Source organism: Seriola dumerili, unplaced genomic scaffold (genome assembly GCF_002260705.1).
Source record: "Seriola dumerili isolate Sdu_G_001 unplaced genomic scaffold, Sdu_1.0 BDQW01000003.1, whole genome shotgun sequence".
Classification (NCBI taxonomy): domain Eukaryota; kingdom Metazoa; phylum Chordata; class Actinopteri; order Carangiformes; family Carangidae; genus Seriola; species Seriola dumerili.
The window spans coordinates 15,807,563-15,834,176 of record NW_019174258.1 but is presented as its reverse complement, the minus strand read 5'-3'; the positions used below and the strand labels follow the sequence as shown (position 1 = coordinate 15,834,176).

General features: G+C 40.0%; 1 protein-coding gene across 1 annotated transcript; it reads left to right on the top strand.

Moving 5' to 3' along the window:
- The first annotated feature begins 1,917 nt into the window (after positions 1-1,917).
- Positions 1,918-25,314, top strand: aldh1a3 (aldehyde dehydrogenase 1 family member A3). Its single transcript, XM_022743528.1, has 13 exons — positions 1,918-2,024; positions 2,178-2,282; positions 2,690-2,830; positions 5,718-5,847; positions 10,344-10,405; positions 16,146-16,274; positions 17,924-18,037; positions 18,932-19,034; positions 20,915-21,099; positions 21,544-21,708; positions 23,235-23,392; positions 24,697-24,771; positions 24,873-25,314. Exons 1-13 carry the CDS (start codon positions 1,932-1,934, stop codon positions 24,940-24,942), a joined length of 1,530 nt encoding a protein of 509 aa, XP_022599249.1. The 5' UTR covers positions 1,918-1,931; the 3' UTR covers positions 24,943-25,314.
- The last annotated feature ends 1,300 nt before the right edge of the window (positions 25,315-26,614 follow it).

Below are 26,614 nucleotides of genomic sequence, written 5' to 3'. Positions count from 1 at the left end.
GCCTGCTGATGGGAGAACACTTGACCATCATTAGAAGGTGTGCAGTGCCAATTAGCCTGAGCAGCCAAGCCTGGAAGAAGAGGTCACCTGACTCCCCTTTCCCACGACAGGATGCTCTCCCAACTCTCACTCAGGCAGAGGAGTTTTATACAGTGTTATATACAGTAGAAATCCGTGCTCAGAGAGTGATCACATACTTATTTCCTAGTTTCTGTTTGCACAATGTGCAACGGTCAGCTCCAGAAATGAAACTGGATTTATTCCAATTTTCATTCTTCAGGCCTCGTCAAACAAAAAATAACTTTTTTTAAAGTAAATTTTCTCTTGTTCTGTATTTCCTTATATTCAAACCAACTTTGAATGAATCCCACTAACTAAGCCACTCTGTCGCACCGGGCCCCCTATTCCTTCATTGCCATGAACACACGCACACACACACACACACACACACACACACACACACACACACACACACACACACACACACATACACTGTAGTTTCTTTATACTCTATTCCTCACACACACCTTCCTGCAGCACCACTACACAGTGCACTACTTCCTCCTGTTTGAGCGACGTTTGATAATAAATACTCTGATTGTTTCAGGAAATAACTGAGCCTTTTTTTAATGAAACTATATATTGTCAAAGCATTTTTAAAGATTTACATCCTCAGTAGTATTTAGAAACATCACTTTAACGGACAGATACCTCTGGTCTCAATCCCTCAGCTGTTTGAGAAAAGCAGCTCATCCCCTCCAGAGCAGGTTCCTGATTATTTGCATGGGTCTGGGCCCATGTTTTGCATTTCATATTGCCCCCACCACACACACACACACACACACACACATCTTATCCTCCCTCGCTCTCTCTCTCTCTCTCTGGGTCTCTCCCTCCTTTCAGTCAATCCCTTTGAGTCTCTCTCTCTCATTATAAAGTGTTAGAAACTTGCTGAAGTGAGAAATGAGCCTGTGAAAGCTCGTTGTCCTAATTAAACTTTGACATAAAGAGTGACAAGAAGCGATGAAGGGGAAACAATAGCAGACTGTGTATGAGTGCAAGTCTGGAGCAAGCAAGCAGCTTTGTCCCCAAGAACAAAAGCATTTGTTTGCATGTGTTCAGCTCCATTCAACTTCACCAGGCCCAGGTGCAAAAACCAACTTTGCGAGGAACATCACAACTGATAACACCTTTGCAAGGCTGATGAACGGGCCGCAGTCAGTCCAAGTAGGCCGACAGCAGCAGATCAAAGCTGCAGTGTTGCGATGTAAATATTGTGCAGCAGAATGAATTCAGTCTAATTGCTTTCATTGCCTGGACTAGTGGACACGGCCAAATAACTCAGCTGTGAAATTTTTACTCTTGACTCTCCCTTTGCTATTTGAAAGGTCTCTCTCTCTCTCTCTCTCACACACACACACACACACACACACACACATTATGAAAATTAAAATGCACTGATTTTATTCAACATCCTCATGACGAGCAGTTGCAGGGCAGTTACAAGCATGATCCTTGACGGCTCCATGGAGCTGAAAGGATGAGCTGCTGTAGATACCAGGGCACCTTCAGAGGTTTGTTGGAGTTCCTGACGGGTGGAGGACCAGCAGCAAGTTATAACACATAAGGTGGTCATAATGTTTTGGCTCATCAGTGAATAAGGAAGAAGGTAACATGAAGTAATCCTACGCCCCTTCTTCCACACTATTTACATAGCATTAGTAATACACATGATACATGTTGCAGGATGTTTCCAAGGTGCTGCGAAAACAAGATTCCCCTCAGATAAGGGCCCTTGATATTTGATAGGGGCGGAGTCGGGCTCTCCTCAACCGCTGTTTGAGGGAGGGAGGAGTCCCACGTTCTTATAAAAAGCCAGTGGAAGAGTTGACACTGTTGGGTACACGGAGCAGTCAGAGCACTGACCTAGAATGGCTCAGAACGGAATAACAGAGAACGGAGTGAGTGAAGGAATCCCAGCTCTGCCTCAGCCCGCCAAGGTCCAGGACATCAGACACTCCAAGGTAAGAGTCCAGGCTGGGTCAGAGACAGGACAGTCCCTGTTTGTGTGTGTGTGTGTGTGTGTGTGTGTGTGTGTGTGTGTGTTTTTAACTGTGGTGATGTTAGAAATCATGTGTCAGGTGTCAGCTGAGACAAACACTGTCCACTCTCCACAGATTTTCATCGACAATGAGTGGCACACATCCCGCACAGGGAGGACGTTCCCCACCTTCAACCCAGCGACAGGTGTCAAGATCTGTGATGTGGAGGAAGCAGACAAAGTGAGAAGGCATTAATTATTTTATTTAACAATAGGCTAATAATAATAATAATGATAATAATAATAATAATAATAATAATAATGATAATGATAATAGAGCTTTGGCTCTAAATCTTCTCCTGCCAAACTTCATTTAAACATTTGTTAATTTAATGTTTTATGTCTGTTAGTGGAGATGTCTGTGGAATAATTGAAATAAATAATGATTTTATTTTCCTTTTAACTGCTTTTTTACTGCGGGACAAGGTAACGTGGGGACTTAAATTAAAAAAAAAAAAAAATTACCACCACTACTCTTCCAATTTAGGCCCGAGTAAGAGTTGAAAACTGGCCATGAAAGCATTGGGAGAAGTCATTGTGTGGACATGTGCTGTATCTTGATAAAGTAGACTCTTCGTGTCTGTGCAGGAAGATGTGGATAAGGCGGTGGAGGCAGCCAAGACGGCCGTGCAGAGGGGCTCTGTGTGGCGGAGAATGGACGCGTCCAGCCGGGGGATGTTGCTGCACAAACTGGCCGACCTGATGGAGAGGGACCGGCTCCTGCTGGCGGTGGGTTCATTTCTCCTGGTCCATTGCAGATTTAATGTTTCCAAGGCGACCAACGTGTCTGAATCAAACTGCTCAACTCCACATACAGTCACCTCAATCACTTTTTACTACAATGAAAAAGTAGTGCTTGATGTTTCCTCATGATGGACGTTTACAGTTCAAGATTTACAGGTGGAGTTTGAATTGGTCTTTTTACAGATCTGGAAGATAAATAAGTTCATTAAAACATTCTTCATTACTGGGCCTCATTACACTGATTTAAAAGTAATCATTGATTAATTACAAAATTTAACTTGCAAAACATAAAACAATGTATTTATATTACATGGCACATTGCTAGATATTATGAGTTGGTCAATGTCACAGTGACAACGTATTTCTGTCTCACCATGATACACAGCTCAGGCTACTTTCCCTGCCCTGGTTCCCAGTAGCTGAAAACGTATTCACACCGGTGAGATAGCACTTCAGTCAAAGACTTTCATTACAGGAGCATTACAAGCAACATGTGTAGCAGCCTGACCCCTGTGTCTATTTGATTGTTATTACTGATGCATCAGCATTTAAATGTTGTATTACCTCTAAGTGGAGATGTTTCATTACTGATTTTTTTTTTAGTCATAATCAACTGAGTAACTAGGCACATTTATTCCTGATTGTGTATCCTGCCTATTGAATTAATGTTTGGACAGATGGGACAGATGTTTTTGGACCATTCAGTTTTTCTTTTTAGGGTTGTAAGTATCAGGTATTAGAATTTAGGTATTTTGTTGCTGAAACTGTATTTTACTGTATTTCACAAGCTTCTGAAGCTTACTGGGGTGTCCCAGTTTTTTTACGTGTATTTTATTTTGATTTGTGTGAAATAATGAAGATGAAGCTAGAGTAAAGACAGGCAACGTATAAACCGTCTCCATCTGAAATGTACTGAAGTAGAAATAGCATTGAGTAGCATAAAATAGAAATAATCAGTACGTGAACATTAAAACTGTATTCAGGCAGAACTTTAGTAAATGTAGTGGTGACAAGTTTTTTTTCCCCAACACTGCTCATTTCTCTCTAGAAAGAATAAACTCATTGTCAGATCAGGACAGACACCGTGCAGCTAGACAATGACCAGTCCCTGCAGTGTACCGCTCAGGCTGTATTCTATATGTTTCTACTGGATGACAATAACTGCAGTCTGCACTTTCCTTCTCTAGTGTTTGTGTCAGATATTATTCATAACAATAGATCTCAATTGAAACAAGCACTGTTTCATAAGCAACACATCTATGGGATTTTCCTGCAGCTGTCCATGTGCTGTCATGACATTGACTTACTCATATCAGGGACTGGCCTATATTATTGCATGACATCATGACACGGTGGCCCCACCCCGGTCTCTCTCTCTCTCTCTCTCTCTCTGTCTCTTTGTAATGACTGCTGGATGTTACTCTGCCTCTCTTTCAGATATTGTTTGGACTGAAATCCCCGTTGCTGTGCCTTGTTCACTCTGTTTAGCTGCCAGCTTGCAGTAAGACTCAGATCTGTAAATGAACCCTTACAGATGTGAGTGAAGTAATAATACCAGATTGCATGTGACTGCTAATTGCAAACATGCTCTGGAGTGGTAGTGTGCAGGGTATGGCTAATTACACTAAACTCCCAGCTATGTTTGAGGAAATAAGGTCCAGATTCGGGCCATTTAAAGGTACAGTAAAGCGGTACAGTGGTTTCAGTGTCTACTTAAGCCACAGAGTTTCACTTTCTTATTTTTCCTTTCACAATAAAACTAACTCCAGTAAACATGGTATATATGTCAGAAAGGAGCGGGTTCACAATACAGCATGACTCATGTCTGACACATTCAGACATCATTATTGTATACCATAATCAATTATGAATTCAGTTTTGCTTTGCTCGGCTTATTGCCATGTATTTACCAAGACACTGTACACTGCAGTGGACCACTGTGGCCCACATCCCACTGCACCACCCTTGGCTCCGCAGAGAAATGACCTCGCCAGCTATTTCAGGCTCATACAACTCCCTGCTTTTGTTAGGCCCTAAATTAATTCACCATTATTATAGTAATTATTATTATTATATCTGGAAACAACAAGCATAACATCATATTAAATTCCTGGTAATAAAACTGTTTGCCGATGGCCAGCAGTAACTTTATGGGCGACTTGCACTGTGCAAGAACAGGCCTGGGAGGTAGCAAAGATTATAGATATTTATTTTAAGATTACTCTTGTTTATTACAATTTTTTGCTCTTATTTCTGTGGTTTTGTGGTGCAACATTTCAATCACATGATAACACTAACTCCCCGAGGTAATCGGTGAGATCTGTAACACATCACTGCAGTGTAGTCCGAGCAGTCAGATGGTCAGAGAGATTGGAAACAAGGCGACAGTTTATCCTGATGATCTAAATCACTTCATTTGAAAGTCACAGTCAAACTGATGCTTATCAGTGTGTTCAGCTACAGTGAGCACAGAAGGTCAAAATTAAAGTATGAAGTAGATGGCAGACTGTGATGGACATTTATAACAGAGACTTTGTGTAATAATTGCACTGTTGCAAATAACTTTTACTAACTTGGGAGTTTGTTTCCAACAATGGTTTCCACCCTGGTGGTTTATTTATTTTGGACTTTTCTCTAATATTTAGTTCTTGTAAAACAGTGTATACTTTTGCCTCTTCATGCCCCTAAAATGATTCAAATCTTTGTTATGAGGAAAAATGCGGTTATTACTGAGAGGAATAATAGTGAAAACTACAGAAATAAGATCCAAGTTTTAATAAACTATAATTAATTATTATTAAGTCAAAGCAATTATCCTGAAGAATTTTTATTTACAGTCAAGGTGACAAATCGACTTTTCCTGATTACTCAGACCCTGGAGACTCTGGACACAGGGAAGCCCTTCCTCCAGTCCTTCTTCATTGACCTGGACGGCAGCATCAAAACCCTTCGTTACTACGCAGGCTGGGCCGACAAGATCCACGGCAAGAGTCTGCCTGTAGGTGAGTGTGAGCCTCATCTTCTTTTAACTGTCAGGGATTCAACAATGTGACCAATGTGATTCAACCTGCAGCCACTGAGAGCTCAATTTACAATCACCGTAGCTGCGCATGTAAATCTGAAAAAATACTTGACTAGACTTGAAACCTGGAGCCTCGGGGTTCACAGTTATAAAGTATGAATGAGTGAAACCTGAGCCTTTATCTGTTTAAACAGATGTATTGTTTAAAATATTTGCATCAGATGCACATGAGACTGAAAAAACAGCCTTTTGACAGTTTGTGGTGCACAACATAGTTTGTAATGCAATTTCCAGATTGTGTCTCAAACACAATTCCCACATCACAACATCATTTATAGTAAAAACCAGCCACTGCAGTTGCAGAGCTTAATGGGTGTCAGGTGATTTTTTTTTTTTTTTTTGCTGTTGCACTAATTTGACATTAATATGATAGAATGAATTTGTGCTCTCAAATTAAGAAAACATGCACACAAATTAGTGATTTGTTCTCCTGAATTAATTAATTCCCGACATCACAAGTTGATTAATTTGTGTTGTCAGATTACTGTTATATTAATGTTGCAGCACTAAGTGAAGTTAAAGGTGTCCGGTCCAGTCATGTAGGGAGGAGTAAAGAGTGTTTTTTTGTTAAGGAGCTTTTAATTACTCAATTAATTTATTCATTTATTTATTCCGTCATACATATGAGAGTATACATGAATAATTTGGCCTCACAATTTAATTTGTGTGCACATTTTTTTTTTAAATGAGCTCCATACAAACTAATGCAACATTTTTACACATGATTAAATAAGGTAATTAAGAGGTTACATTATAATTAGTAGTGCACAAGATGAGTTCCACAGAAGCGACAGGGCAGTTTTTGCGCATGCCAGGGAATCCATGACCATCGGGAAACAGGTTAATTACTACAGAGCGAGTGACTTGGCCTGGCTCAGGATTGCCCTCAGCCCTGGGTGGTATCTCATTCAGCCTCTTAATACTTCCCCCTCCTGTCAGAGCCTACTTTGCGTCTCCTCTGCCTCTGCAGGACAGCAGATAGACAAAACACGCTTGCCTTTTCCTCCTGATTAGATCCCAATAGAGTGGTGAGAGACAAACGGTGTGGCGGGACAAAGGGAAGAGGAAGAGGCAGAGATAGTGATCAGTGAGGTGCAACAGTCTGTGAGGATTAGCAATCAGCGTTGGCTCAACGCCTCGCCAAAGCCGCAGCCGCTCAGCCGGTAACCTGCACTGTTATGCTGGAGTAGTCTCACCACCAGTCATCAAGATAAGACAGAATTGTTTGATATCAAAAGTGCGCAATTGTCGGCTAAATACACACTGTGGACTGTAGACTCTGCTCTATAGTTTTGGTTTCATTTCATGCATGTGAAGCCAAAATAACCATTTTACTGGATGAAGGAAGAATATAAATCGTCAATAATGATCAAAATCTTCTCCTTCATCCTGTGTTTGCTCACTATTTTGTGACTAGTTCATTGCATTTAGAAGTAAGTAATGTGCCCCCCACCTCAAGCCTCCTACAACACTAGATATAAAGAATTATTAAGCATCCTGGACAGGTTTCTTCCTCTAATTTCAAATTAAGAGCGGAACAGACAAAACACTACATTTCCAGTCAACGCTGTTATAAATAATGACTCAGCGAGCTGAACAAACCTACCACTAGACATCACCAGAGATAGGTAAGAAATATTTTCACTTTTCATCTCATTGATTCTTCTGGGAAGAATAATTTGTTGTGCTGACAGTGGCTGAATCACCAGGACTGCAGACATAAGTGGCTGCTTTCATTTTCTGTTTCACAGAAACTGAAATTTCTGCACAAGCTGAATAAGCTTAGATCACACTTAAAGCGTAGCAGTACCTAGATCAGAGTTTAGTTTTTAGTACTTTAGTTTATTTAACATTATGAAAAGCAGAACACTTAATTACACACAACTTGAAAATGTAAGAGAACGTTACAACTCCAAGACACAGAAACTGAGCAAATATACAGGAGACCAGGTGACTGCAAACCACTACCAATAAACCAACACAACAAACACCAACATTATCATCATCAGTGAAATCCCTTCAAGAAAACAACAACAGCAAAAAGTAAGTGGTAAAACATACATCTTATTGTGAAAGGTACTTATAATTTCAATGTTCACAAAGGCATAGAATCTAAAGAAGCAGCTCAGTATTATGTTGTTATTAAACCACAGGTGATATCTGAAATACTCAGGGGCTTTGGTATAAATATTATTTATAGTTATAGGTTTTTGCCAATATGAGCTTTTAGGTTCAGAGCCAGCAGTGTTAAATTTTCCTTTATTAATTAATTAAACTTGTCTGTTGTTAACAGCTCTTTAATGCACTCAAACTATTGTCTGACAAACAGACAAGTAACAGGAGATTAGGAAGAAAAAAATCAGGCCATCCAGGACAGTACTGGTGGAAATTGTTTATCCAAGTAAAAAACTTGTCCTAAATGCACCCGTGATGAACTTTATTATGTGCTCATTCTTACACAGAACCAAAATTACTGAATCAGCTTATAGAATATTTTTTTGCGCAAGCAGTTATTCACATCTTAAGTATAAATATATAATATGATTATACAATAATACATATAATATATAATAAAAATGGTTGGGGGCCAAAGTCAGGATAAATGACCACAAACATTAACCCGCTGAAATCTGTGGGTTAAGTATATCAGTATATCAGCCTCAGTGCTGACGAACACAAACTAATTGTCGACAGGCTTCTTGTGAATCTTATGTTACACCCTGACAGCAGGTCCTCTCAGCAGGTCTTTGCCTTTGAGTGAATGTAAGCTTCAGTGAGCCGCAGTTGAACATGCACTCACCCACTGACTCAAAGATAAAGGCGGCTCGAGATGAGTCCCGTTGTGGGGGGAGTCATCCAGTCTGTGATCAGTCACACGGGAAACTAGAGAAGGTCAGGGTGCTGAGCCTCTGACACGTCCATGTACAGCGTTGATCTCACCATCAGTATTGTTGGGAGGGTCTAAAAGGATTAAAGTAAAAAAAAGCTCAACAATCAAGAGAAATACTGCACTTGAAATTAAAAAAAGTTAAAGAGCACAGTGGAACCGAGCAGTGACGTCAAGGAAACTTAAACATGATGCGGATTATTAAAAAGCTTAAAATGTAGGTAACCTACCCAACTTTTTTCTTTATTTCACTTGGTTTTCTTTAAGAAACACACTCACTGTTTTTTATTACACATTTCCTGCTTTTCTTCCTTTCACTCCAACCATCATGTGAAATTCTTTAGTTAAAGAAAGAGCCAACAGGTTCTTCAAATTAAAGGTCCCATATTTTACACTTGTCCAGTGTTATTTGAAGTGTTGATCCATAAGAAGATATATTTGTTTGTACATTTATATCTCCTCTCTCAGGCTTCTCTCTGGAGCTCTAGTAACAACAGGTCAGTGAGCCAATTAGAAGAGAGGAGGCTCTGAGCCTCTCCTCTGATTGGCTGACTGTTTTCTGAGTGATCCAATAAAAATATAGCAGATTTCAGGTAAACACACAGAGAAACCAAATCCTGCAAGGTTGGATGGTGGGTCCAGGTGGGCGGGGCTTGGGGCATGGCTGAGGGTGGTGACTGCTTTGTTGTGACATCACAAAGTTCCAGAAGTCCTAACAGCTTGTTTCCAGGCTCAGTTTCTGAATACAGACTGTGTGCATTTCTCTGTGGACTGAGCGCTTCGGTACTTTCACGGTATTAATATAGAACCTAGACCTGATCTATAATCAGACAACATATGGACATCTACCTTTAGACTATATGGACCTTAAAATGACACACAATGAGAAACAGAAGTGTTTTCTGACCTGATCTATCAGCAGAATGATGTCATCTATCTCTTCCTTCCAAAACATAAATCACATTTGAAATAAATCCATTTTATGATGGCACAGTACTATAGTTGAGGTTTGGGTTAAAATGACTTCTTAGTTCAGGTTAGGAAACCTTTCTCATCATGGTTACAGTGATAAAGACCTGGTCAAGGTTAATGGACGACAGTGGTCATGTTTTTTTTTAAAAACAAAACAAAGCTGGCAGGTGTTTGGAAATGGAAAGAGAGCAGAGTAACATGTTTCCAACATTTTCTTGACCCATCCGCATCAAACCTCCTGCCCGTGCAGACTGTGACTCTACAATGACGTTACATGACCTCTTTCATCATAATTCCTGTGGCAGCTAGAGGGCTTCGTCATTTGAATGCCAACATATGTGGTTTTAGGATTACTTACAGAATTTTTTTTGTTGACCTCAAGTGGTTTGACTTTCCACCTGCTGCTGTACAAGTGTACTCCAGGACTCCATGACATCACTGTTGGTTCTAGTAACAGGTGAAAGAGAGCACACCCCTGAGTCTTCTCTCAGTGTGAAACTTACAATGTAGTGTATCAAACTGACTGTGCTGTTTTTTTTTTCATTTTTTTTTTTCAGATGAAAGCTTCATGTGTTTAACTAAACATGAGCCTGTTGGTGTATGTGGAGCCATCATCCCTGTAAGTCAACTATATTGTATAATAGGAAATCTCATTACTGTTCATTACTGTGTGTGTGTGTGTGTGTGTGTGTGTGTGTGTGTGTGTGTGTGTGTTTGGGCCTGTATCACTCATGTTGTGGGGACATAAATCTGTTTACACATTGTTGGGACTTGACTTGACTCAAGTCCTCATAATGTAAATCATGACATTTCAGGATGAAGTCTGGTGGTAAGTTCAGGTTTAGGTTTAAGTGATGGTTCGGGCTATTTTGACGTGAGGTTGTGTGAAAATACCCACCGAAAAAAAACAGTATCAGTTCAAGTGTACACTTGAATATTTTCACTGCTTTATCTTGCCGTCAAACAGCCTTTTACTTTGGAACTACATTTTCTCAACCGTTGCACTACTGTATTCCTACACAATCAAAATCTACTGCAGGTACTGACTGGTTATAACTACCTACCACAAGGCCATGGGTTGGGGTTAGGTGAGAAGTGTTTATGGTTAGGCTTATGGTAAGTCTGCAGGAAATTAATGTAATGTGCGTAGGTGTGTGTTGTTATTCTGCGGTGGACATCCAGTAAAAGGTACCTCAGGATGTCTGATTCTGCTGTAATACAATCCTTTCTTAATAAGCCCTTTTAAAAATCCACTTTATAACCTTAGGAAATAGAATCCAACACACTGCCATGATGCCAACTTCTCTCTGCTTACTGTACTGTAAATCCACATATGGATAATAATCATACATCATACATGTGTTTTAAGTATGTCATCAGAGAGTTAAAGGCAGGCTCTGACATTCTGGGAAAAACATTATTCCTGTTTGCTGTCTTCTCCAGAGTCAGAGAATATGGATATCCGTTTCATCCTTGTAGATCAGTACAGAGATAGGGCCAAGCCCCAGGAGCAGAGCTGGGCTGTGTGGCAATGTTGGCACAGCCTCGGACACATGACACCCTGAGACCCAGGAAAACTTTTCCCGTACACATCTATTCCAAGAGAAAAAATTCTGATTGTGATACACGTTCAGAGTTACTCTTTAAAATCTGAAAATTTGCAACATTAGGTTAAAAAATGTGAGAAGCTTTTTTTTTTGGCACATGCAGCTCTCAGTGGAATGACTGGACTGCCATGTTGGGATCCATAATCCATCTTTGAATACATCCATGGGCTGGTCCTGGAGACTCAGCTTAGCACAAAGACTTTAAGAAAGAGAAATTATTCACGAAGCTCAATCAAATGTGAGAACCGTCTTATTCGCGCATTGTGTCTTGTCTGTTTAACACATGTGAAACATTGTGGTTTTAACAGCTGTGATCCGTGACTATGGCAGGTTTGTGCTCTGTCCTAACCTTGAAAATAAAAGCATCAGAGTTGCCTGAAGGTGTATTTTTTATGTTGATCACATCTTGTTTCTAATGAACAGTCAACATTGGTTTGATTGTAACCATGTCTGTGATCATTTTCTAATCCTAAACCAAACTAAACCTTCACCATAGAAGTGGCAGACAAAAACCTGATATTCATTTTGGAAGACAATTGATTTTGTCATCGGTTTCCCCTTATTACCATTATTTTAAGCCAGACAAAGCACATTCCAGACCTATCTTTGTACTGGACCATGGATTTATTAGAACTAGACACAGTACTCCAAGACAGAGTCCTGCACAGGTCCAGTTTTGCAAACCTGCTAAGCTCAGTACCAGAACTGACCCATTTCCTGCAATTATCTTTAAATCAAATTTGAACCCAACCCTGATAATACCAGTCTACCAACCCAAACCTGTAATGTTAATTAACCCACACAGCCACTCACTTTAAAACATCCAGATTGTATCAATCAGCTCTCACTTGTTGATATAAAGCAAACTGACACAAAGATTACTGATTTTGAAATAAATCATCTGTCCCAGTTTCCAAAGGCCAGTGGGAAAAAATGTTTTACTGGCCCCCTTATATTTTTTCACTTGCCCGGCAGCCAAAAAATGAAAAATAACTCTTTTTTCCCATTATTTAAGAATTTGATAATTATAGGGGCAATGACTATGAGGAGAAAGGACAAATGTATGATCATGTCCATATTTTCAGATTCTTATATTAATGTAAAGGACACTAAACTTTAAACAGCCTCAAAAGTTACTGTAGCTGTTTAGCTCAACACAGATGGCTACATGGCTAGCTAGCCACAAGTACCTCAGTGAAGTGTTTCATAATAGAGCTAAGGCCTCGATACTCCCTCGCTAACGTGCACATTTGAGCGAACAAATCAGCACAGACACACCAAATTGGAAGGTGCATGGACATCCACACAGAGCCTCGTATGTACCCTCTGATGACAAACACTTAATGTTAGACTGGTACATGATGATGACACCCTGAATAATAGTCATGCTTTAGGTCAAAACACTACAATGAGCGTATTTACAGTAGTTCTGAGCTTTATTTTACCTTTCACACATCAGTGATATGTTGGGATCCCACATCTACTCTGTTCTTTAAGCAGGGGTACCATCTTTTAATAAGTGGTGACTGGTCAATCAACTTACCCTTTGGTCCATTGGGTCCATCAGGTAGCTGCAGTCTCAGTTCTGAATGATGATGAAATGAGAGATACACAACAAAATCAATCATGGCAGCTTTAGGCTTCATAAAATGACTCTTTATTTATCTGTTGGCTTTTAATTTCGTTCTCATATTTATTCAGTTCATTTTTACATTTATCCTTGACCTCTACCTTTGAATTAATATAAATATATTTTTATATATTTTATGTTTGTTACCCGACCCAGTGCAGGCTCAAAGATGGCACACATGCATTCAATTGCATTTGAAAAAAATGCTTGTCTCTTCCTTGTTTGCTCAGCTCTGTGCAATGCATATGTTCACGAGAGTCTCTACTCCCTTGCCTCTATTGGAATGACCTCATACTCAAAGAAATTTTATGTTTCTTTTGCCTTGGAGAAACTTTTGCATATACAGTATTAAATTATAAGTGACCTTGTGCGCAGTTTGAGGTGTGCTGTCTGGAGTTTACAGACATCTATGTGGAAAATTCTTTTTTTGGGTTGCAAAGGATTTCTGTGTTGCTGTACCACAGTTGTCCACTGGGACAAATTAGCATCACGGCTGATTTGCTGCGCTATATCCAGCTGTATTACTCGATTCATGTACTGAACTCAGAGAAAAACTCATCTGACACTGCATGGATGCAAGTGTATTTCCCTATCTGTTCTTTTAACGCAGGAGGGCCCTTAAATGTCAGCAGGTTATAGTTCTTAAGTGAATGGCTCTATTATATACACTGCTAACATCTCTGGCTTTCCTGGAACTATATTAAGTCTTAATTGGAACCACTACAGACTGACCCTAACTTTCCAGAAAAGCACTAATCATAAATGTGTAGTGCTGGTAAGGCAACTGCACTCATTTAACAGCACTGTCTGGACGTGAGGATGAAATGAAACCGTGTGTACCAGAAACCTTATCTTAATCTTTGCTCTCCCTAAACAAGACCTCCTCTCCGCTAATCCCTTCAGGGCTGTTCTTACAGGAACACACAGAAACAATCCTGTGCTGCTTGGATTTACTTTCACACATTGGAATATATGTTTTTTTTTTCTTTTGATAATAACTTCATCAGATTTAGGGTGGGGCAGTGTTTGGTGTTTTGCGGTATCACGTTTCACTTTGTCGTAGATCCAGACAGACACACGAGTATAATTTCAACATCATGACAGAATACAGCCATTCAGTTTTTATATTTGAGCATAAGCCTGTAACCTCTAATGTTGCTTTGGCAACAAAGGAACAAAACGGCTGTTGTTTGACATGGGAGATTATATCATAAAAGTGAAATTTATACTGAAGAACGTTGTGTAATTACTGAAAGTACTGTTGGCACACACGCCGCATGAGTCATTGTCAGAGGAAAACAGGAAACCTTTCTCCCGACTTGTGATCCCAAGATCCCTTAATGGTGCTGAGTGTTTCCAAAGTGTTGTAAAAGTTAACAATGCCTAAACAATAAACATGCAGCACTCACATATATTGCTGTCTAATTTGGGTTTGAGTGCCCAATTATTTGTCCATTGGTTTCCAACATGGAAACGAGCAACTGGAAAATAAATTACCTCTTTTTCGGAATTTGTTTACTTTGAATCATCTCCAGTCCTGATGCTTTAGAGCTCTTTTTATTGTCTTGTATATTCTCTCCACCAACATCCAAGTGATAAAGTGGATTTAACTGGGAAAACCAAAGTACTGATGATGTGTGTGTTTCTTGGATTATTTGTCGCCGTTATTATTTCCATTGGAGACCGCTGCAGTGATGGATTATAACGGAGTCACAAAACTAAGCTACTGTTTACATCAAAACTTTAATAAGTGCAGCAGGTCATTAAAAAAAAAAAAACTCTGTGTACACAAAATACACAGCATGACACCTGCCTGTTGCTTTGTTTAAGTTTTCCACATATGGGAGGCTGGATTTACAAACGAACAAAGCAGGAAACTATGCAGCGCTTTCAGGGTGGCTGTCGCTCAGGAGGTAGAGTGGGTCATCCACTAATCAGAAGGTTGGTGGTTTGACCCCAGCACCTCCAGTCCGCATGTCGAAGTGTCCTTGGACAAGAGACTGAACCCCAAATTGCCTCTGATGGCTGTTCCATCTGTGTATGAGTGTGTTTATGAATGTGCTTGTGAATGGGTGAATGTGGCTTTTAGTGTAAAGCGCTTTGAGTGGTCAATAAGATTAGAAAAACCATAGAAAAGTGCAATCCATTTACCATTCCAAGGGCACCCTAAAGTCAGGTTCACTGTAAAGCAATTGGTCTGTGGTAATATAATCATCAATCATTAATCCATCCATCCAACTTCCTCTGCCTATCCATTCCCAGGTAGCGGTTGCAACAAGGTATGCAAGGTAACCAAGATGTTCCTCCTAAAGTGTTCTCAGGTCAGATTGGATAGGTAATCCCTTCGACGTGTTCAGGGTCTCCTCCCAAGAAACCTCTAAAGGAATTTGTCCAGGAGGTGTCCTTATCAGAATCACCTCAATCTCTCTCAAGGGGAGAGAGCGGGGGTTTCTACTCCAGGCTCCTTCTGGATGTCCAGACTCCTCACACCTTTTCACTTCCCAGAGCTCATGACCTGAAGTGAGGATTGGATCATGGTAAACTGGTGGCTCTCTCCTCACCACCACATTCTGGTACAATGCCTGCACCACTGGGCAAATAAGGGGCAGCGGTGGCCTAAAGGTCAATGAAGCAGGCTTGTTAGGTGCCCCATAAGGTCGCAGATTCAATTCCTGGACTGGCAGAATAAATCTAAACAGGGAAAGTGGAAAAGCAGCGCTTACTACTGAGGTGCCCTTGAGCAAGGCCCTAACGCTAACTGCCCCATTGGGGCTGCTCAGACTGTTGTTGGACCTGGTAGCTTTCTGATGTGAATGTGTGTAACTCATAGACTGTATATAAAGAGTGAGCTGCTCCACCATCGCCATCTCGGCAGTGTCTGAATCCGCCCCTAACTACCAGCTAAAGATCCCTGAATAAATTTGCCACAATTATTTCAATACTACTAGGGGTTCATAGTATTTTTTATACCTAATTTATAGCCGTAACCACCCACTAATCCCACTAATTTTCTAAAAAATAACATTGTATATCCTGATGTTGTACATGTGACCCATGATATGGCCTCCTGTACCACACATTTAAAATGTCCCAGCTAACATTTGTTCTTTTGTCTGTTCTAGTGGAATTTTCCTCTGCTGATGTTCACATGGAAGATAGCTCCGGCCCTGAGCTGTGGAAACACAGTGGTCATCAAGCCAGCAGAGCAGACCCCCCTCACAGCCCTCCATGTTGGATCGCTCATCAAAGAGGTCTGATGTTAGGCTCAACATGTACAGTGGGATTGATCCAAGCTGTGGGCTAAGACAGGTTTAGACTTTAAACCTCTGATAGTCCTCAGATTCTTGGCCTGTGCTCTTATAGAAAATCCTGTTTCTGAGTGATTTGCCTGCTCTGGTGCTGTTATGTATTGGTAGTGACTGTACCTAGCAGGGGAGACAGTCTGGACCTGACTACTCAACTGTGGTTTCTAAAGTGAGGCTGGGAGACTCCCAAAGGCCTTTGAACTTCCCCAGCCATAATTACAGTTTAAGAAAGGATTGATTTGACTGTTGCAGTGGTAGTCGTCATTTTCACAGGTTTTTTAATCCAATCCATCCATCATCTGTAAAACTTGTTCTACACATATAACGTTCAGATTTAGGCTTAAGTCTCATCTATTCATTTCAGACTGAATCCACACTGGATAACATCTGGATGGAGAAATACTGATTCCTTTATACTAATCATTTATAATCTGTTGTTGTTGTTGGCTAGAGGAAGTAATGCTTAAATATGAAAAACAGGATTCAGCCTGTAAAATTGTTACAATGCATAAGTTTTAGTTGTAGAATTTTAACTTTACACATCCGTCCCTGAAATTCCCAAGTTCAGAAGTCATGACTTCAGTCTCCTCAGTGGAAGCTACTGCCCTGCTGATCTGTTGTTGTAGAGAAATACTAAAATTAGAAATATCAATATGTTACAGTTATTTTATGTCTTTATTTAAACTTGAAAATCATTTATGGCGATGACTTCATTTACAGTGATGTTGAGTAGGTACAAAATGATAACGATAAAAGAAAAACAATCAATTAAAACAAACATAAATTCAATGAATAAATAATGCAACAACAAAATCAATTATAGAAAGAAGTTAAAAGGTTGGAGATTATGGATTTGAAATGACCAAAAGGCACCAGCTAATTGATTTTTTAAGTGTTTTGTAGTGAGTTCCAACTGGATGATGCAAAGAAGCCAAAAGCAGTTATTCCATGTTCAGTTTGAACTCAAGGGGCATGGAGCGCTAGCCAGTCATTAGTCCTGGTGCCATGTGGTCCAATGGACCAGACAAGCATCGATGTAAGATATGAAGGCAGCTTTCCAATAAGGGCCTTGTAAATAAACAAATACATATTCAAACCAGCCAACCTTTCTGTACAGGATGCAATGACGTTATAAGCATTGGCAGTAATGAACCTGAGAACAAGAGTGGCTTTTAGAACATGTACATCTAAGTATGGTGTCCCTGAGAGATCAACTCACACTGTAACGTAAAGGGTAACACTGGTATTTTTTTAATTTCTCCATATTTTTGAGTGTAAGTGATTGAAAATCTTTGCAATGGTCCACTACTGAGGAACAACTTTTGCTTATTGCTGAACAGCTGCTGCAACAGGGTGTATGATCCGTGTCAAAGTACGTCCACTGTAAGTGCTTGTTTTTCCCACAGACAGATTGACATTGGTATTGTAAGTGTCTGACATAATTAATATTAGGATTCCTACAGAGATAAATCTTTTTGTTATAGAGTAAGATCCTTGTTTAACCAGAAACAGCTTTTTTATCGCTCTGTTCTGTTACTATTTGGGACATTAAATCTCTGGTGATTCCCATCACTAACATGCTCTCTGTGTTTCAGGCGGGTTTCCCTCCTGGAGTTGTGAACATCGTTCCAGGGTTTGGTCCCACAGCAGGAGCAGCCATCGCCAGCCACATGGACGTTGACAAAGTGGCGTTCACTGGCTCTACAGAGGTATGTGAATCTATGTTAATCATCATTTTGACAAACGAATGAAAGATAAATAGCCCCAAATACTTTGGTTTTGACATATAGTCCAGCAGCCATCTGAATGGTGCTGTGCTACTTTTAACAAGATCTGACAATTTCTTTGTTTTTTCTTAAGCAAAACAAGTTTCAGTATAAAACAATAAAGTAAATATTTGCCTGTGTAATAAAACTATTTGTTCAGAGTTGGTTGTGTTGGTGAGTTATAACTTAAACAAGGTCAGGAAAATGACCACATAAAATAGTTTTTAATGCTAAACAATACAAAACATGTCCCTCCCTTGTCCTACTTCCTTACTTTCTGAAAGGTTCCAACAGCGGACTTTTACATGCAACCTACTGTAGATGCTGTAACATGTTCTATTCCAAGTTTTGATTATGGTACAGCTTTATTGAGCTGTAACTTCTTAAATTTTAGCACATAAAAACCTGATTTGCCGTCAGGTCATTTACAAAGATGTGTAAAAAGCATATTGTAAGTCTTAGAATTAAAAAAACACTATCAAGACAAAATGTCATCATCTGAAGTTAAGTGGCTTTAAAATAGAGTTTCCTCATAAAGATTTGTTTGGCAAAGTCCAGTAACAGGAAAAACGTTATGCAGATGGACCCTGATTATTTTTAATTCAAGAAATTCTTATCACACAAGATTTTCTTTAATCTGAAGAAATCTTTTTCACAAAGTCTTATTAAATATAATTAATGATTTCATCAGCATTAAAAGTTTCTTATAGCAAAAAGAGGAAAATTCAGACCCCAGTCCAAGCACTCACATCTGAAGACTCTCCTGTTCTGTCACTAAGTTTTTTGTTTTTTTCCAGTATTACCCATAATGCATTATGGTATGACTCCTGATTGCAGGTAGGCCAGCTGATCAAAGAAGCGGCAGCCAAGAGTAATCTGAAGAGAGTGACTCTGGAGCTGGGAGGGAAGAACCCCTGCATTGTGTTTGCTGACTGTGACTGTGAGTAAAGCTGCTCTCTGTGTCTCTCGCACTTCAATAATGAAACACAACATCAAACTGTTGTATTTTTATCATTTCAGCATGTGTTAGAGTCACATGACCTGCTGTATGATTATATCACACCTGAGCAGCCACAGGTGTTAGTGAGAGAGAATTCTGAATTCACTTTGTCGCTTAACTACTCAAAAATACTGAATACTATGAAGCGTTTCAAGTCTATTGCTTCACCTGTGCTATCATCATACAACTATACTGTATGGTGAAGATGTCACTGACTGTCACACCATCAATGAAATATAAACTGCAGCTAAGTGGTGGATCAGCAGGTCACTGCAGAGAAGCCACCAGGTTTCAGTTGCTGTGCCGCTGACAGACCTGTCATTACAGAGCAGCAGCAGAGGAAACTGTAGCCAAGTGAACTGGACAGTACAACACAGAGCTGATAAACACTCTGCTGTCATATCCTTTAAAGAGCACCTGTTAAAAATATCAAACAACTATCTACTTTACATTCCCGGCTCCAGTTTTGTGTGTTGGTGTTTACTGCTTTATTTGCTAAATATAGAAGTGTAGAAGCAACTTCGTGTTGTTGTTTGAAATACATTAACATGGAACTATTTCAGAGTAGAAACATGTTTTGGGATAAATGTAATGCTGCCAGAGTTTAGCTTTTCTCATATTGAAAGCACAGTATGTGTACTTGTTCACCCGCAGTCTGCACATGACAACTAAAATACTGCAAAGGTCTGTAGACATCATTGATCACACTGAGTCATCAATGCACTGAGTATGAGAGGGCTTAAAGACCTGGTTCCAAACCTCTGATTGACTGCCCATATCAAGAGTCTTTAGAGATATAGCGAGGTCAGGCCATAGACTGTAAATAAAGATGGACGTAGTCTCCATGACATCACCCACAGGAAGCTCAGAGTGAGCTGCTCCACCATCGCCATCTTGGCAGTGTCTGATTCCGCCCCTAACTCCCAGCTAATCCAAAAATGGGCAAAGAGGAGGGGTGTGTGTGGAGCTGAGACTTCGGTGCATGCTGGTTCTTGGCAAACATAGGCTCATCTACCTGTCATTTAAAGCGGCCACGCACATCATCATTACATAATTTTATACTTGTAGACATTTGTGTTAAATTGTGTCATAATTACCATGTGAATTCTAGAGCTATGGGGAAAAATGTGTTCTGTGAGGTCACAGTGAGCTTGACCTTTGCCCTTTGACCACCACAATTAGTTAATGTTTGAGTCCAAGTGAACGTTTCTACCAAATTTGAAAAAAATTCCTTACAGGGTTCCTGAGATATTGTGTTTACGAGAATATGACGGTCCAACAACCTGAAATCTGCGGCGGCAAAGAGCCATTACAGGCCAGTTAGAGCTTTGAAAGTGGGATTAAGAAAGGTGACGTCATCACTCTGTGCCAGAATGAGAAAAAATAGCAATAGAAATATTGGCCACAAAATCCAGTATGTCTAAATTTTGGCTGCTGAACGATTTAAGTTATAAAGATGATTAAGTAGACACCATCTTGCAATGGGATCACTGCAGCCTGCTACAGTAGGTGCAGGACCACATTTTGCCATGACGACACACACACAGACTCACAAGGGGAAAAAAATACCAGCCATGCTGACATGACTGGTAATCAGGGTTGGACAACTTAACTAACCAGAGGTAGTGACTGTAGGAATGACAAAGTAGACAAAGCAGGCAGAGGGAGAGATACAAAAATATAAATTAGGTTTATCAATTCACCATCACTCAAAATGTTAGAGTGATTCTTATTTTTTGCTGTGTATGTGTGTAATGTGTGTGTGTGTGTGTGTGTGTGTGTGTGTGTGTGTGTGTGTGTGTGTGTGTGTGTGTCTACAGTGCAGCTGGCTGTGGAGGAAACCCAGAAAGGAGCTTTTTATAACCAGGGTCAGTGCTGCACGGCTGCATCACGTGTCTTTGTGGAGGAAAGTATTCATGACGAGTTTGTGCGCTGCAGCATCGAAAAGGCAAAGAAGATTGTCGTAGGAGACCCGCTGGACCCCCAGACATCACAAGGGCCACAGGTAGGAACACGCAACCAGCATCATAGAATACTATAGAATATATTTTTTGGGGTATTTTTGTTGCATCTTTAAGCCGGCAATGGAAGTCGTCACAGAGCTGGATCAACATCTGTGTAAAAGGTAGAGTGGGACAGATGTGTCACACATCACGCCTCTGATTCTGTCATTGCCATTTGATGCATACATTGTTGTTATATAAATATCAACTCAAGTCTAGTATTGAAATACTAGACACTAGGTGTCTTTTAGTGCGAAAGGCCCACTTTACTCTATGGACATTTTACATCACTTGACCATCACTCAAGAACAGTTCAACTGGACCAACATAAGTGACACTGATATTAATCTTAGTTTATCACTTGACTTTGTTCAAGTACAGTAAACCGTGCCCAGGTTATTCAACTATCTCCTTCCCTTGTCTTGTCTGTGTGACGCTGGCTGCAGATCGACCGACAGCAGTTTGACAAGATTATGGATCTGATTGAGAGTGGGAAGAAGGAGGGAGCCAAGCTGGAGTGTGGAGGAGCAGCTGTGGGCGAGAAGAGCCTCTTCATTCAACCCACCATCTTCTCCGGGGTCAAAGACCATATGCGCATCGCCAAAGAAGAGGTTACAACTTCATTCAGTACATTACAAATTGACCTGACACAGACATGATGGGGTGGTGGGGTCAGTGTGTGAAAGTTAAGCCTGACACCGTGTGGAGCTGTGCTTTCATTGCACCACAGACAGTGCAGAGAGGCAGGCTGCCGAACGCACAGTCTTAGACAGAGGAGAACATGGGTCACACAGTTTTAGCTCTATGGAGTTTCTGACAACAAAATTCAACATTACTAACATACACCAACATTTCCATTTATTTTGATTTATCATGACACTTTCTTTATTTTTATCATTCCTGATTTTTTATCTGTTTTTGGGTTTTCAATAGTTCTGATAAAAATATACTATATTTGTACACTGTTTCAAGTTATGGAACATGTGATTTTACTGTAATTTAGATGACCATATAGCTCAGATATGAAATGTATAAAAATTACAATTGCTGATGTCATTGTATAGGCCAATGCCGTCTCTGCACAGTAGGCACCACACATCAATGTAATGTCAGAAAGACAGTGGACTCTAATGACTCGCACGTTGGACAGGCATTCAATTTTGGTGGTAAATGAAAATCAGGTTGATGCCAATACCCAACATTGGCTCCTTGACATTGTGACATTTCGGAGACACTGGGTTTTGCTCACGACTACAATATCGGTAGTTTATATGTCGAGATGACTTTGGCATGAGAGTTCGACAGAGTATCATTTTGTATTGTCCCAGCTAGTCAAGTCAAATTTATATAGCCCATTATCACAGTCTACAAATTTGTCTCAAGGGGCGTTACAATCTGTACACCATGTAAGGGTGTCTAATGGACAGGATAACATAGAATATACTGTATGCACCAGGTTTACTAGATGAACTGAGACTGAGACTGACAAACCTGTGGGAGAATGGTAACAGGTACAGGTCTGAAGTAAGAAGTTAAGTAAGTAAAAGTTAAGATGTAAAGATGAGTTAAGTTTGGATTTAAAGGCCTCAGTGGAGTCGGACAGTCTGATGTCAGCAGGGAGGTTGTTCCAGAGGAGGGGGACATGATAAGAAGATACCCTGCAGGGAGCAGACATCTTTTTAACTCTGGGAACAGACAGGAGCCCTACAAAGAGCACCTAATGAAGAGCCAATGAAGGCAAAGAGGAGAAGCAAACATGGTGTAATGTGGTCAAATTTTCTATATTTAGTTCAAATTCTAGCTGCAGCATTCTGAACCATCTGAAGATGAATGTACTACCAAGAGGCAGGCCTGAAAACAACAGTAACGTGTGGACGACACAAAGCAGTGAATTAGGTTCTCAGCATCATCATTACATACTGTACAAACTTGAACATACTGAACTGAGCTTTTCTACAAAGGTAAAAATTTGTAACTTTAGTTACTTTGAGAAATCACAATCACAAAATTTCTGTATTTATTTTTAAACTAGTCAAGTTCTTTTTTATTGTGTTTTTTAGGTTTTTTTATTTTACAAACAAAAGAATTGAATCGCACAGTGTGACTCACTTCCCTGTACACATCTCTCCCCTCTCAGATCTTTGGTCCAGTGCAGTGTATATTCAGCTTTAAGAGCCAACAGGAGGCCATAGAGAGAGCAAACAGCTCACAGTATGGCCTGGTGTCAGCAGTCTTCACAACAAGTATGGACAGAGCTCTGTCTGTGTCTGCAGCCCTGGAGACTGGCACTGTCTGGTAAGTCCCTGCTCACAGTCACTTCCCCTCACTGGCTCCCTGTTACTTTTAAAATCCAGTTCAAAACTGTCACTCATACATATAGAGCACTGCACCATCAAGCCCCTGCATATTTAACTGATCTACTCCACCCCTGCTTGTCAGCTCGCTCTGTCAGGTCAAATAAGTCAAACCTACTGTCTGTGCCTGCACCCACACCCGTTTAAAGACTTGCGGTGATTAAGCTTTTCAGACCGCATCTCCCAAGTTGTGGAGCGTTCTACCTGTGTGTCTATGTGGTCTGATTTTATGGAGCCATTTAAAAAGCATATAAAGACTTTAAACAGGCTTTCACATAAACTGTGCATATTTTACAGGACACTCTGGATATATTGTATGCCTGTGCTGTGTGTTTTCTATGTATTTGCACTTTGACTGATCTTAATTGTTTATGGCTCTGTAAAGCACTTATATGGCTCAGTATAGTGCTTTCTTATGTGTTTTATTGGATATAAGTTATTGTGTATCCAGTGCTGTGTGTTTTCTGTGTTTTTGCATTTGACTGATCCTAATTGTTTTTGGCTCCATGAAGCACTTTGTGACACACGTCTGTGAAAAGTGCTACTTAAATAAACTTTACTTACTTACTTACAGTGCTGACACTAGAGGGAAATTATCTCAACAGTATGTGAAAACCGTGAGAATTAAATTTAAGGAGCTATTTGTATGTTTTGCTGTAGCTACATAGCTAATGTTAGCATTAACAGCTTTTTACTTACCAGTCTAGATGAAACATTGCAAGTTCAGCATCAAACTTCATTCCTTTACCTACCAACAGCTGTCTCCTGAGGTGGAAACAAACGCCAATGTTAACTCTTGTCTCTATCACGTCTTGTCTTCTACTGAAGTTAGCACGCTAACCAGCTAGCCCCAGCCTGTCTTGTCACTTTCTGATAGCGACTCACTAGCCTCCAGTCTGCTCTGAAGACGTAACCTCACTGAAATGAATCCTGACTTATCTGGGCACTAGCCCATTTGCCAGTTCAATATACCAAAACCCTGTGCTATATGGCTGTAGCTAGCACCCCATTCTTTATTTGGAGAGACTGAACAATCTGGTGCTGGGTGGATGAATAAACTGCTGTTTGTCAAGAAATAAAGTCCCCCTAAAACCTCAAATTAAGGTTAAATAAACAGGATACAATATGTTAATCATTGACCTTTAGATGTGCCAGCATTACTAGGTTCCTTTTCTTTGTCTTGAAGTTGAGGTAAAGACACCATTAATGATCTATCTCCCTTTTTATTTCTCTCTTGTGCTCAAGGATAAACTGCTATAACGCCCTTCATGCCCAGATGCCCTTTGGAGGTTATAAGATGTCAGGAAATGGACGAGAGCTGTAAGAAACATCACTCTTTCTTCATATTTCATATTGTTCAATTATACCTGTTGGCTGTATAATTCCCTAACCTGCCTCATGTGCTGTGTCTCTCCTCTCAGTGGAGAGTACGCCCTGGCTGAGTACTCAGAGGTGAAAGCAGTGACCATCAAGCTGAGTGAAACCATGTGAGAAGAACCAGGGAAAATCCAGTGCTCTTCACTTCCCCTCCCATCAGGCCACAGCACAGTTCTCTACAACACCCACACTCCCGTCTTTGTCTCAGTCATGCTCATGGTATTGACATTAGTTATTTCAGTTTATCACTTGGTCGATACATTAAATCAGAGCCCTGAAAGAGTTATTGTTTTTTCACCAGATACTGTAGGTGAGGATAAGGTTTTACTGACTGCTTCAGTAATGTCTGTATATTAAACAGTTTCCCAGAAATAAGTAGTGGTGGACAAAGTACACAACTTCATTACTTAAGTCACAGTGTATATACTCCTGGACAAATATGACTCCAATACAAGTGAAAGTTGTTCAGTCAAATTTTTACTTGAATTAAAGTACTGGAGTACTTGATTTTAAAAGATTCTGAAGTATTCAAAAGTAATTTTTTTAGGTCAACATGTTGTATTGTTCCACATTTACAGAACCTAATGAATCCGAAACACCCGAATGATTGACTGACTGTAGAACCTGTAGAATAAAAAGACTGTTGGATATGATACAAAGGCCATGAAAATTAATCAACAAGAGGAGCCATTGTTGCTTTTGTATTACTAGCAGTGTTTTTGCACATGTCCATCAAACCACACTGTGGAATCAACAGTGGCCCTGAGAGCTCAATGCACTGCAGCTCAAGAAAACACGTGCAAATAGACACAACACAAACAGATTCCGAAAACATCTTTATCAACTTGTCAACACATGAGCTGCAAATACTCACAACACAATGCAGCCTGCTTGTAAATTTGTTTGTGTTTTGAGCATTTGCAGCACATGTGTTGTCAAGTTGATAAAGATGTTTTCTGAATCTGTTTGTGTTGTGTCTATTTGCACGTGTTTTCTTGAGCTGCAGTGCATTGAGCTCTCAGGGCCACCATATGAATCACTGGAGTCACTGTGTGTTGAACACAGTTTTATATTTTCAAAATAAAATAAAATTTATTCACCGACTAAAAGCTCTGCTTCTGCTTTAATTTAGTAGAGTCAAAAGTACAACATTTGTCTTATAAGTGTAGTGGAATAAAAGTCAAAAATTTCCAAAAAAAAACCTTAAGTTAAGTACAGATACTCAAAAAATATACTTAAGTACAGTACTCAAGTAAATGCACTTTGTTACTGTCCACCCCTGGAAACAAGTGTGATCTGGTGCTACAGTAATAATCTGGAAAGAAGAGACGCTGTACAGCTGGTACATTTCCAGCTAATATCAGCCTGTCAGCTGGACACGCAAAATGTGAAACCTGTCTACAGCCAAGTATGGCATGAAGTTTCTGATAGTAGATTAATGATGATTGAATATTTACTTGGCTTTAAATGGGGCAGGTCTTTCAATGAAATTCCAACTTTTCCAAATGACAGAGTTCTTTTTAGGAAATTACAAAAACTGAAAAAAAACAGAAGAACATCATTTAATAAAAAAAAAAAAGGACAAGAGTAAAGATCACTTGTTGGGACATTTGTAGAGATTCTGGCCACATTTCAGGGCCTTGACAAGCAGATGGAGCTTGATCTTTCTCTGGCTATCCAATGACACAGCATGGTTTTGATCTGGTGTTCCCAGAAAGCTAATGTTGTCTGTGTCTGCGAGTCATTGTCTCTTGTCCAGGGTCCTTGGTGTTTCACTGATGTAGTG

What these genes read in the sequence shown, in the direction of transcription:
- aldh1a3 (XM_022743528.1), top strand. Translation starts at nt 1,932, where the DNA reads ATGGCTCAGAACGGAATAACAGAGAACGGAGTGAGTGAAGGAATCCCA. An exon ending in CGGCAAGAGTCTGCCTGTAG is followed by an intron (nt 5,848 to 10,343) that starts GTGAGTGTGAGC and finishes TTTTTTTTTCAG; the next exon opens with ATGAAAGCTTCATGTGTTTA. An exon ending in TGCGCATCGCCAAAGAAGAG is followed by an intron (nt 21,709 to 23,234) that starts GTTACAACTTCA and finishes CTCCCCTCTCAG; the next exon opens with ATCTTTGGTCCAGTGCAGTG.